Source organism: Primulina eburnea, chromosome 15, assembly GCF_022965805.1.
Source record: "Primulina eburnea isolate SZY01 chromosome 15, ASM2296580v1, whole genome shotgun sequence".
NCBI lineage: Eukaryota > Viridiplantae > Streptophyta > Magnoliopsida > Lamiales > Gesneriaceae > Primulina > Primulina eburnea.
This window is the reverse complement of record NC_133115.1, coordinates 17,213,872-17,228,108: the sequence shown is the minus strand read 5'-3', so window position 1 is coordinate 17,228,108 and position 14,237 is coordinate 17,213,872. Positions and strand designations below refer to the sequence as shown.

The 14,237-nt window shown below is 39.0% G+C and overlaps 1 protein-coding gene across 1 annotated transcript; it reads left to right on the top strand.

The window, feature by feature from the left end:
* Positions 1-10,964: 10,964 nt before the first annotated feature.
* Positions 10,965-14,027, top strand: LOC140813746 (uncharacterized). Its single transcript, XM_073172440.1, has 4 exons — positions 10,965-12,840; positions 12,970-13,236; positions 13,469-13,588; positions 13,697-14,027. The coding sequence occupies exons 1-4, from the start codon at positions 11,701-11,703 to the stop codon at positions 13,745-13,747; spliced, it is 1,578 nt and encodes a 525-aa protein (XP_073028541.1). The 5' UTR covers positions 10,965-11,700; the 3' UTR covers positions 13,748-14,027.
* Positions 14,028-14,237: the final 210 nt, after the last annotated feature.

Sequence of the window (14,237 nt, the reverse complement as noted above, 5' to 3'; positions counted from 1 at the left end):
CAAATATTCAACTATTACTTTTTCAATATTCAAATATATTATTTCAACACTCTCCCTTGTGATGATGATCATGATACGATGATGTCTTCATTACTTGTTTTGTACTGCCTCGTTAAAAACCTTACTTGGAAAAACCCATTGGGATAAAAACCATAGTAAGGGAAAAAAAGTGCAGTCACGTAAACTCCCCCTGATGTTGACATGAACAATTCTTCACAAATTTTGTAGATTGCGCATCCCAATATTATATGTGCTTTCTGAATATTGACGTAGGAAGTGCCTTTGTGAAGAGATCTGATGAGTTTTCACTTGATTGAATGTGACGAACATCAATACATTTATTCTTCTCAAGCTCCTTGGTGAATGCGAAGAACTTAGGAGGAATATGTTTAGTTCTGTCGCTTTTTATGTATCCTTCTTTCATTTGAGCAACACATGCAACATTATCTTCATATAGTATCACAGGCTTCTCATCGAATGATAATCTGCATGAAATTTGGATATGTTGGGTCATTGATTGTAGTGACCCGTTCCAGAATCACCTACTAGGCAAGAACTAAGCATGCAATTAACCTAATTAACAACAATCAGAGATAACAGCGGAAAAAGTCAACAAAATAATGGTTATACAACCCAATCGAAGTCTAGAATAACTCAAAATAAAATATCCAATACAACCATATCGAATCAAAACAATACCGATAAACTAAACCAACCAGCTACTCAACGTCCTCCTCCTGCTCCTCCTGAGCTGTCCAACCTGAGGCCTGCCCCGTGGGAATGGGGTGTCCAAGAATAAACAAAACCGAGGACGTGAGCGATAAGAACGCCCAGTACAAAAGTATGAGTATACAGACCTATATGAAATGCACATGCTATGATCATGATACCGGGGTAGTCAAGAAACAGGAGTCACAAAAGGATCTCAACAATGCTCAGTCTAGAGGCGCCAAGTGGATAGTGCCGCGCGGTACACCTCTGGGTCACTGCATCCACTACAAGACAGACGTGGACCTAAAATGTCCCGGACCACCGAAGCCCTCCCGACCCGTCGGCCACTGTGTACTCTCGGTGTCCATGCGTCCACAAGACAGGGCTGAGCGGCCCCAAGATATAGCTTATCTCGAAAGAGATACAGCTCAACAGTAAAGGCTATCTCGAAGGAGAAATACGGCTCAACATGAAATGCAACGTGCAGTAATAAACGTGACATAATAGCATGCGTCATATGACATATAACAATGCAGCAAATAATCATGCAACACATATATGAATGTATACTCAACCAGGATATCTCGGATAGTACTTTCGTACCTCTAACACAGCAAGCCTAGCCTTACGCAACACCGCTAATCAGGTCTAGCACAAGCCTACGCATCAAAAGCATACTCAATCAATACTACCATGCTATACTAGCAAAACCAGTACTACCAAAGGTTTAGGGTTTACCTTCGTCCGTCGACAGCCCTTTGATGTCGATTGCCTTGAAACTCAGGCGCCGCTACGCTACTACTCCTGGCAGCTCTTGGCTATCGCTCGACCAACAACTAACCCTAGAAACCTTCCAAATCCTCTCAACTATGAGGCAAAATCATGAATTGGCAAGTCACAAATGAGAAATCCGAGCACTATTTATAGGCCATGTTCGGATCCTCCGAACAACACTTCGGAACGTCCGAACGCTACGTGTCCATTGGCTCTTGACAGCTCATGATCGGATCCTCCGATCATACACTTCGGACCGTCCGAACATGCATGGAAAAATGACGTGTCGATCAACACTTGACACCTATGATCGGATTCACCGAACTACACTTCGGATCGTCCGAACTCTTCGGTGCTTCCGAACCCTCTTCGGTCCGTCCGATCATGACCACGGTCAAAATTACACATTAAACCTTCTTAATCACCATTAATCCGTTAATTACCCAATTTGGAATTCGGGATAAAGAGTGAGACCCGCTAGAAAGCAATGTTTTAGAGTTACGCCTGGTAAACAAACCGCTACGGGATCGTCCAATAAAAAGAAATCACGATAGGTGTCGAAATGGCGATTGAAGCCTCGAAAATAGCCAATGCTTCAATAGTTCACTGAAATTTTTTGTTTTGGTATTTCACCGCTTACTAATCCAGTATACGTATAGTAGGCCTCCTTGTGAAGCTTGACATTTTTTAATCATCGCAAAAAGAGTAATCCATGAATAGGCTATTTTCTAAATACACTTAGGTCTGCTCCCCAAGAGGAAGGCTCTGAAAGAGAGTTCGACCTTTCCATTTGCCATTGTTAGCGCCATAAGTGAGTCAATGGGTCAATAGCCCTAGCCCTTCTGTCTTAATCGATCGTGCCCGAGTTGAACTTTCTGCCACGTCGGTTAGCTGGAATATGTACTCCACTGTACAAATCTAAAGCCTTAGCCTCTGACCCCTTTTATTTTATTTTAACACTTGAAACCTATGATCGGATTCACCGAACTACACTTCGGATCGTCCGAACTCTTCGGTGCTTCCGAACCCTCTTCGGTCCGTCCGATCATGACCACGGTCAAAATTACACATTAAACCTTCTTAATCACCATTAATCCGTTAATTACCCAATTTGGAATTCGGGCTACTACATTCTCCCCCCCTTAAAAAGATTTCGTCCTCGAAATCAGGCTTAGAGAATGAACACCATTGTAATACACTGCAATTATTCTTCATTACAACTGTATAACAATTACATCCCAGGCTGATCCTGGTTCAGCGCAAAAACCTGACCTTGGGCACGAGGTCGAAGATTCGAACTACCCACTACCTGACCCTGTCTCCTCTGCTGAACAGTCGTCTGGGATCCAGAACCAGATCCTGCTCCACCTCGCAGCTGAGGACAATTCTTCTTGAGATGACCCATCTCTCCGCACTGAAAACAAGCTCCTGCTGCTAATCGGCATTGCTCCGATGGATGGTTCTTCCCACAATGCGCACAAGAATCCTTCTTCTCACCAAAGCGAACAACACCGCTAGACCTTGATCCAGATCCAGAAGAAGAAGAACCGGACTTCTTAAAAGACTGAGGTCGAGGACTCAAAGTACTCGGAGGTCTGGAAGAAAGAATAGCCCTACCACGCTGGAGACTGATCTCTGCTTGACGACACCGGTTCACCAACCCATCGTACGAAGTAGGATTATCACAGACAGTGACTCGATCAAAGATCTCCTGGTTAAGGCCCTGAAGGAAATGATCGTACTTGGCTTCAGAACTGCCACTGATATGAGGCGCAAAGGGTAACAACTCGAAGAATTTCTGCTGATACTCATCAACAGACATACTCCCCTGCTTAAGGTTCAGGAGCTCAATCGTCTTGGCCTGGCGAAGGGCTGGAGGAAAGTACAGCTGCATGAACGCTGCACGGAAATCGGCCCAAGTCGCTCTACCCTGGGACTGGACTATCGGCGCAGAAGTCGATCGCCACCACTTGCGAGCACGGCCCTCGAGGAGAAAACTAAGGGTCTCCATCTTCTGCTCATCGGTGCACTGGAATGCGCGGAAACAACTCTCCATGCGCTCTAACCAATCCTCCGCATCATCGGGAGTCTCACCGCCAACTAAAGGCTTAGGCCCCATCTGCATGAAACGATGCATATCGAAACGCCTAGAACCATCCCGACGATGACGATGTTCACGGTCACGATGACGCCTACTATCGTCCTGATCACCCCAACGACCTACACTCCCCTGACTACTCTCGTCACCAAAGTGGCCAGCCATCGCTACAACATAGAATAGGGAAAATGGTAAAATGGTCAACGGAAATCCCAAAACAGAATCTATATCCCAAAATCATACGCATGCTCTGATACCATAAATGTAGTGACCCGTTCCAGAATCACCTACTAGGCAAGAACTAAGCATGCAATTAACCTAATTAACAACAATCAGAGATAACAGCGGAAAAAGTCAACAAAATAATGGTTATACAACCCAATCGAAGTCTAGAATAACTCAAAATAAAATATCCAATACAACCATAGAATCAAAACAATACCGATAAACTAAACCAACCAGCTACTCAACGTCCTCCTCCTGCTCCTCCTGAGCTGTCCAACCTGAGGCCTGCCCCGTGGGAATGGGGTGTCCAAGAATAAACAAAACCGAGGACGTGAGCGATAAGAACGCCCAGTACAAAAGTATGAGTATACAGACCTATATGAAATGCACATGCTATGATCATGATACCGGGGTAGTCAAGAAACAGGAGTCACAAAAGGATCTCAACAATGCTCAGTCTAGAGGCGCCAAGTGGATAGTGCCGCGCGGTACACCTCTGGGTCACTGCATCCACTACAAGACAGACGTGGACCTAAAATGTCCCGGACCACCGAAGCCCTCCCGACCCGTCGGCCACTGTGTACTCTCGGTGTCCATGCGTCCACAAGACAGGGCTGAGCGGCCCCAAGATATAGCTTATCTCGAAAGAGATACAGCTCAACAGTAAAGGCTATCTCGAAGGAGAAATACGGCTCAACATGAAATGCAACGTGCAGTAATAAACGTGACATAATAGCATGCGTCATATGACATATAACAATGCAGCAAATAATCATGCAACACATATATGAATGTATACTCAACCAGGATATCTCGGATAGTACTTTCGTACCTCTAACACAGCAAGCCTAGCCTTACGCAACACCGCTAATCAGGTCTAGCACAAGCCTACGCATCAAAAGCATACTCAATCAATACTACCATGCTATACTAGCAAAACCAGTACTACCAAAGGTTTAGGGTTTACCTTCGTCCGTCGACAGCCCTTTGATGTCGATTGCCTTGAAACTCAGGCGCCGCTACGCTACTACTCCTGGCAGCTCTTGGCTATCGCTCGACCAACAACTAACCCTAGAAACCTTCCAAATCCTCTCAACTATGAGGCAAAATCATGAATTGGCAAGTCACAAATGAGAAATCCGAGCACTATTTATAGGCCATGTTCGGATCCTCCGAACAACACTTCGGAACGTCCGAACGCTACGTGTCCATTGGCTCTTGACAGCTCATGATCGGATCCTCCGATCATACACTTCGGACCGTCCGAACATGCATGGAAAAATGACGTGTCGATCAACACTTGACACCTATGATCGGATTCACCGAACTACACTTCGGATCGTCCGAACTCTTCGGTGCTTCCGAACCCTCTTCGGTCCGTCCGATCATGACCACGGTCAAAATTACACATTAAACCTTCTTAATCACCATTAATCCGTTAATTACCCAATTTGGAATTCGGGCTACTACATTGATTTTAACCACACACATTCACGACTTGCTTCATGTAGTGCAATAATCTCGGCATGATTTGATGAAGTTGTTACGAGCGTTTGTTTCTGTGAACGCCAAGATATTGCAGTGCCTCCACGAGTAAATACATATCCAGTTTGGGAACGTGACTTGTGTGGATCAGATAAGTATCCAGCATCAGCATAACCAATTACACTTGGATTAGCATCTTTTGAATACAAAAGTCCCAAGTCTGTCGTTCCTCGTAGATAACGGAATATACGTTTAATTCCGTTCCAGTGTCTCTTTGTTGGATATGAGCTAAATCTTGCCAACAGATTCACGGCAAAAGATATATCAGGCCTTGTACAATTTGTAAGGTACATAAGGGCACCGATAGCACTTAGATATGGTACTTCTGGACCAAGAATATCTTCATCATCTTCACATGGACGGAATGGATCCTTTTCTATGTTTAATGATCTAACAACCTTGGAGTACTTAAAGGATTTGCTTTATCCATATTAAAACGTTTAAGGATCTTTTCTGTATAATTTGTCTGGTGAACAAACATTCCACATTCTTTTTGTTCAATTTGTAAACCCAGACAATACTTGGTTTTTCCAAGATCCTTCATTTCAAATTCTTCCTTCAAGTATGACACAACTTCTTGAATTTCCTTATTCGTTCCAATGATGTTTAAATCATCAACATATACAGCAATAATTATGCATCCGGATGTTGTTTTCTTAATGAAAACACAAGGACATATTGAATTATTTACATATCCCTTTTTCATCAAGTGATCACTTAGTCGATTATACCACATTCGACCTGATTGCTTTAACCCATATAATGATCTTTCTAATTTCACAGAATAACATTCCCTGGGTTTTGAATTTTGTGCTTCAGGCATCTTAAATCCTTCAGGGATTTTCATATATATATATTATTATTAAGTGATCCATATAAGTAAGCTGTAACAACATCCATAAGACGCATTTCTAAATTTTCAGATACCGCCAAGCTAATCAAATACCGAAACGTAATTGCATCCATCACAGGAGAATATGTTTCTTCATAATCAATTCCAGGCCTTTGAGAAAAACCTTGTGCAACAAGTCGAGCTTTATATCTTACAATTTCATTTTTCTCATTTCGCTTTCGAATAAAAACCCATTTGTATCCAACAGGTTTTACACATTCATGTGTAAGGACTATAGGTCCAAAAACATTACGTTTATTTAGCGAATCTAATTCAACCTGGATGGCATCTTTCCATTTTATCCAATCCTGCCGATTTTTACATTCACCAAAAGATTTTGGTTCATGATCTTCGTTATCATTTATGATGTCGATTGCCACATTATAAGAAAATATATCATCAATTTCATCTATATCTTTTCGGTTCCATATTTTTCCAGTATTAATGTAATTGATAGAGATTTCATGATTCTCGTCAGTATGTGGTTCTGACAGAACATTTTCATCATCATGTGTTTCTTCAGGAACATCATTCTCTATTTTGTGATCATCATGTGTTTCTTCAGAAACATCATTCTTTATTTTGTGATCATCGTGTTTCTCTATGAATTTTCTTTTTCGAGGATTTTTATCCTTGGAACCGACTGGCCTTCCACGCTTCAGGCGTTTAATGACATCATGAGTATCTTCCATTTGTTTCTTTGGAATTTCAATTCGAGCAGGGGCATTTGCAGCATGTATATATGATTTAGTTACCCCTTTTGTCTCTGCAAATGCATCTGGTATTTGATTTGCTATTCTTTGCAAGTGTACAATTTGTTGTACATCTTTTTCACATTGTTTTGTTCTTGGATCCAGATGTAACAATGATGATACATACCATGTAATTTCTTTTTCGGTATGTTTCTGTTCTCCCCCTAACATTGGGAAGATTTCCTCATTAAAATGACAATCCGCAAAACGTGCTGTGAACACATCTCCTGTCTGAGGTTCAAGATATCGAATGATTGATGGACTATCATAACCGATATAAATTCCAACCTTTCTTTGAGGTCCCATTTTCTTTCGTTGTGGTGGTGCAATAGGCACATACACCATACATCCAAAAATTCTCAGATGAGAAATGTCTGGTTCTTTACCAAATGCAAGCTGTAATGGGGAGTATTTATGATATGCACTTGGTCTGATGCGAATTAATGAAGCAGCATGTAAAATTGCATGTCCCCATATAGAAATAGGGAGCTTTGTTTTCATAATCATTGGTCTAGCAATCATTTGCAAACGTTTAATCAATGATTCAGCCAATCCATTCTGTGTATGTACATGAGCAACAGGATGCTCAACAATGATTCCCATAGACATACAATAATCATTGAAAGTCTGGGAAGTAAATTCACCAGCATTATCAAGTCTAATTTTCTTGATTGTATAATCGGGAAATTGATTCCTCAATTTTATTATTTGAGCAAGTAATCTTGCAAATGCAACATTTCGAGTTGACAATAAACATACATGTGACCATCTGCTGGAGGCATCAATCAATACCATAAAGTATCTGAATGCTCCACATGGTGGATGGATTGGTCCACAAATATCACCCTGAATACGTTCAAGAAACATTGGTGATTCAGTTTGGATTTTGACTGGTGATGGTCTTATAATAAGTTTTCCAATAGAACATGCTTTACATTGAAACTTATTATTCTGAAAGATCTTCTGGTCTTTCAGTGGATGACCATGTGTATTTTCTATAATTCTTCGCATCATTGTTGAACCAGGATGTCCCAATCGATCATGTCAATTGGTTAATATCGAAGAATTATCAACTACCATGTTTGATTCAATGAGACTTATATGTGTATAATGCAATCCAGTAGGGAGCATTGGTAGTTTTTCAATCACATATTTCTTTCCTGATTTATATGTGATAAGACACATATATTTCTCATTTCCTTCATTCATTGTTTGAGTATCATACCCAAGGGAATATATATCATTAAAACTCAACAAATTTCTTTTCGATTGTGGTGAATATAAAGCATCATTGATCAAAAATTTTGTACCATTAGGTAACAAAAATTGTGCTTTACCACATCCTTTAATCAAGTCTACAGGACCTGATATTGTATTCACCGTTGTTTTTGTTGGTTTTAGTTCCAAGAAATATTTTTTATCTCGGAGGATAGTGTGCGTTGTACCACTATCGGGTATGCAAACTTCAGTTTTGCTCATAGCATTTTCCATATTTGAACTTCAAAAAAATATGCAATGAAATAAATTACTGGCAATATATATTTAAATATAACACATATAATAATTATACAATAAAACATTATTCTATGAATACATGAAAAATAAATTATTGTACATTTATATTCTATCATTATATTGTTCATTTTCAGAGAAATCATTGAGAAAATCTGTAGCATCAAAATTGTTCATTTCTATCCCACCAACATGTTGATCATTTCCAGAGAAATCATTCATAAAATCACCAGCATCAAAATGAGTTGAATCACTCAAACGGTCACTGCGTTCAGTGAATTTGGTCTCCTTTTCTTTCCCCTTTAATGATTCTTTATAAAGTTTACAAAGGTGCTCAGGGGCTCGACAAACTTTGGACCAATGTCCTGGAGTACCACATCTGTAACAAGAACTTTCATATCTTTTTGAGTGATTTTCATTAACACTTGTATTCTCATGATATCTTTTCTGTAGATGGTTTGGGACGCTCTTTTGAGATGAGTTATAAAAATAACTATCTCTATTATTTTCAAAACCACGGCCGCGTTCACGACCACGACCAATTCCACGTCCACGACCTCGACCTCGACCTCGACCAAAATCTTGTCTTTGAATTTGATTTTGGTTCCGAGGTTTAAATTCATTTTTACTTACAGCATTTACTTCTGGAAATGCTGTTGATCCAGTGGGTCGGGACTGATGATTTCTCATTAATAGGTCGTTGTTTTTTTCCGCCACAAGAAGACAGGCGATGAGCTCAGAATATCTCGCAAATCCACGTACTCTATATTGTTGTTGTAAAGTAATATTTGATGCATGAAACGTGGAAAATGTTTTTTCAAGCATCTCAGATTCTGTGACCTCATGTCCACAAAATTTTAGCTGCGAGATTATTCGATACATCGCTGAATTATAATCACTGACTTTCTTAAAATCTTGGAATCTTAACATATTCCATTCATCACGGGCGGTCGGAAGTATAACTTCCCTTATATGTTCAAATCTTTCTTTCAATCCTTTCCACAAAGCCATGAGATTTTTTTCAGTCAGATATTCACATTTTAATCCCTCGTCGAGATGTCGACGTAAAAATATCATGGCTCTTGCCTTTTCTTGTGATGTACATATGCCATTTTCTTTAATAGTCTCGCTTAGACCCAATGATTCAAGATGCATTTCTACATCGAGAGTCCATGGCATATAATTCTTTCCCGTGATGTCGAGCGCAACAAATTCGAGCTTTGTTAAATTTGACATGGTGGTACTAAAAAAATTACGATGCATTTTATTAGTTAATAAATATTGCAATACCAAGTAACGGATAAACAACAAGTGCAAGCATTTGTAAAAATAAAGAAAACGCACGAGGAGGATATTCTCCGATAAATACAAGACTTGTGAGTATGATAACCAAAATAATTAAAAATAACTTTGAGAAAGCCATCTTCTTTTTTCTTCGAAAAATTTGATGAAGAATAATTTTTAGAGAAGAAGAGAAAGTTGTAGTGATTGAATGTGTTTGTGAGATCATATTTATAGGGCAAAATTAGCCGTTTTTTTTACCATTTATGACCGTTGGTGTACAAAAAAAATAAATGTATGTATTTGTATAATTTTATGGTAATAATATGATGTATATAATATTAGACATGTTTAAATAGTTATATATATCATATCATAATATTATAATGAGTGTCATAATTTATTTTGTTTAAAAACCTTATAGGCTTTTATACTTGTCGTATCCCTTACCGGGAGTGTGGGATGTCGTCTTAACATCCTCCCAGGATTTATAACAAGTTTATGAAAAATTTATTTTTAATATTTCTAATAATAACATTATATTGTATATTAAATAAATACACAATAAATAAATAACAGTAAAATAAATATAATTACTTTTGTTACCTTTTTCTTCTGTTTGGAGCTTGGAAAAGTATGTAGGACTTTTAGAGCTTCGTGCTGATAACGTGTTGTGAAAAAGTAAAAATTTATGGTAAAAAGTAAAAATCTCAAACTCTCAAAATTTACCAAACTACACACTTTATAATATTTTTCTCTCTACTCAATTGTGATTTTCTTCACAAATGAGAGATCTATTTATAGAGTTTCATTACACATAATCCAAAAAGAAAATACATCATTACCTACATCATCACACACAAATTTCTAACTTTACAACTCTTATTTTCAACATTCAAATATTCAACTATTATTTTTTCAATATTCAAATATATTATTTCAACGTATATAAATAAATTAATAATAGAGACATAATATGATTAAAAGAAGAGAGAACTCGAGATTCCTTTATCCGATCTCCCTGCCTTACACAGAATCACCTCTCCCACGCCACCCCCGATCATTATATCCAACGGTCCATATAAATCCCTTGGTTTTTTCGTTCGTACACAGCGAAACACCGAAGCGGAACCCGAACCGAACCAGACATAAGTTTATCCTCTCTACCGAATTTCGTTTCATTTCTGTTAAATCAAACCTAACCAATTCGTTTCAATTCCCTTGGTCTCCCCTCCGCAACATACGGCCTATACATACATACACGCGTATATATATATATACGCTCCATTGTACCATCGATGCATTTGTAGTTCGCGCTGGTTCGTTTTCTTTTCTTCCGTGGTTTGGTTTTTTTTTTTTTTATCATTTCCCAGAGCATTTTGAAGGAAATGGAGATGCTTAGAATGGAGTATTCGATGTTTCTGATGCTCTCCTGCGATGCGATTGGTGGAGGAATGGTGTCTGGGAATCGAATAGCTCGACGGTTTGTCAAGACTTTTATAATACCTGCCTTGCCGCGATGTTGTAAGTTTAGGGTTTACTGAATGTGCTCTCAGATTACGACTCGGTAGTGATTTGTGTTCTATATTCTGTTTTACCGGTGATTGACGCTGAAAACGTGAAGATTTGCTCAGTCTCGAAATTTATCGTGGGTGGACATTTTTGCGGTTGCAATTTGGGGAGAATTTTGAGGGTTTTTGGCTGTTTTGCTGATTGAACTCGAATTCTCTGAGATATATTCTGTTTTTATACTGAGTTTCATGCAGAGTTGGGAATATGTTGCCTTTGTTGGCGAATGAAGTTTGAGTTACGGGTTTTGTCGGTGGTGGATATTTTAAATTTGAAGTGTTATTCTGTGCCCTCTGAATTTAGGTTTCATTTGATTGTTGTAATTTTGTTGGAGGTTTCAAATGGTAGGAAGGAGGGATTTAGGGTTTCCGAGGAGTAGTGTTAATAATTTGAAAGAGCAGTTGGTGAGGACAACTCTCCGAAATGTTAGAGCACAGGGGCACCCATATGTGGAGCTTCGAGAAGATGGGAAGAGGTTGATATTTTTCTGTACTTTGTGTCTTGCACCTTGTTACGGTGATTCTTGCTTGTTTAATCACTTGAATGGTAATCTACACACTCAAAGGCTAGCCGCTGCAAAAGTAACGCTGTTGAAGCCTAATCCTTGGCCGTTCAGTGACGGTGTGTTTTTCTTTTGTGATGATCTACCGGACCAAAATAATAATTTACCTGTTTCAAGTTCCGGTCTAATGAAATTGTTGGACATACATCATATGGATGGTGACACTGCTATTGTTAGTTATGGTGAAAACTTGGGTCCAAATGCTTGTTCTCATCTCGCTGAAGAGATGGTGGATCATTCAGATTGCGATGAAATTCCCGGTGATCAGAATCTGGTTGGCGAGGGATATGGTCATGAACTAGTTATTCCATCCGTGCTACAAAAAGATGAGGTATCTAATTTGATTGTAAGACACATGGGTGTTGGACGTATTGGTGCTAGGTTTAGCAAGAAGGATGGGGTTTCGGATGAAATTCGTAGAATATGGTGCGAATGGCTGGGGAACAAGGAGTTACCATATGAGTGTATTAGCACAGTACCAGATCACGATTTTTCTGTTGTTACTTTTGCGTATAACTATGATTTAGGTCGAAAGGGGTTACTTGACGACTTCAGAAAATTGCTACCATCTAGTCCTCATTCCGAAGCAGAGTATGGTTCCGGTGCTAGAGGCAAGAAGAGGAAGTCATTTTCTGATTCAATGGATATTAGTAACCGATCTGACTCATCTGGAGAGGAGTCTCAATCCTCAAATCATAGCAATATGAAGATGATAATGTCTGGGAATGATGATCTGCAGGTACATTCACGAGTCCTCTCAAGCAAAATCATGAGGAAGAAAATGAGAGAACAGGAGGTCATTGCTGCCGAGAGATCCTGTGATCTTTGTCAGCAAAGGATGCTCCCAGATAAAGATGTGGCTGCTCTCTTGAACAGGAAAACTGGAAAATTTGTCTGCAGCAGTAGAAATTTGACTGGGGTTTGACTTCATAGTCTACTTTTTTTCTCCATTCATTCACTGTATTACAGATTTTGTACATGCTCAACTGTTATTCTTCTGAGATTATTTTCTGATTTGTCTAACCTTGTGAGTTTCGTTGTAATGCAGGCGTTTCATGTATTTCATATTTCATGTCTCCTTCATTGGATACTTTTATGTGATGTTGAAACTTATTCAATGAAGTCTGTTGCACCTAAAGCGAAACGGAGATCTAGGAGAAAGGTGAAAGGCGGCATGGATGTTGGAAAAAGGGAGAATTGTGAGAGTCAAGAGACAAGAAAGCAAATCTACTCGGCATTCTGCCCCGAATGTCAGGGCACTGGTTTAGAAATCGAAAAAGACAAGCTGGAGAAACCAACTGTTTCACTTTTTGAGGTTTGCATTATTCGGCGATTCATATTCGGACGTCCATGACGATGCTTTCACGGCAACCTTTAGAACATTCTTTGTTTTTAAAACTTTTTTTGTGTTGAAAATTTTGTACCAATTCCAATCTTGTGTAATGTTGGGGAGACGGGTTGAAAAACACGATGCTCAAGGAAGATTCTAACCTTCTCGTAGCAAATGATGTTTTTATTGCTTACATGCATTTTTCTTTTTATTTCAGATATTCAGGTATAAAATCAAGCTATGTGATGCGCATAAAGCATGGATGAAAGATCCTGAAGTGCTGCAAAACTGCTCAATTGGTTTTCACTTCCCTGCTGACTCTGATGTAATATATCAGGTAACTCCGAAGAGATAACCTTCTTTTTTTTCTCTGACCAGGCACATGCCATGTTGTATAAGGGTAAAAGCAATACCGGAACTAATAAATCAGCTTCCTGATCGCCAGGAAAACGTGGCAACACTGAAATTGCTACACTTCTATCGTGCCGACATTTAAGTCGGTCCTCAGTTTCCAAGAGGAAAGACTGTCGTGAAAGAACTGATGTTGACCAGTAGAACTCATTCCTATCTCCCGTTTTCTGTTGTAGATGTGATTACTCTCGAGAAAACTTTAATCTGTAGTCATGTAGACTGGTGTGTGTATGTAACTGATGACTTTCTGCTTTTGATTTTGATTCTTTCTGGCTTTTGATCGAATTCAGTTAGCAATTAGCATGTCGCGCGTGTTTGTATGTACGTGGGTGGGCTTATTTATCAACAAAGTAATCCTTTGCAGTGTGTCCGAGTAATTTGCATTCACCTTTTATGTATTTGCTATTCATTTCATTTGAAAACTTATTATTTTTACACTTATAAAAGTAAAGAGTGCAAGTATATAAAGTACAAGGGAAATGAATCATGTGTGTATTTATTAATATTTTTTATATAAATAATAATAATAATAATAGTAATAATAATACTTTTTGATAGAAATAAATTGTGTAGAA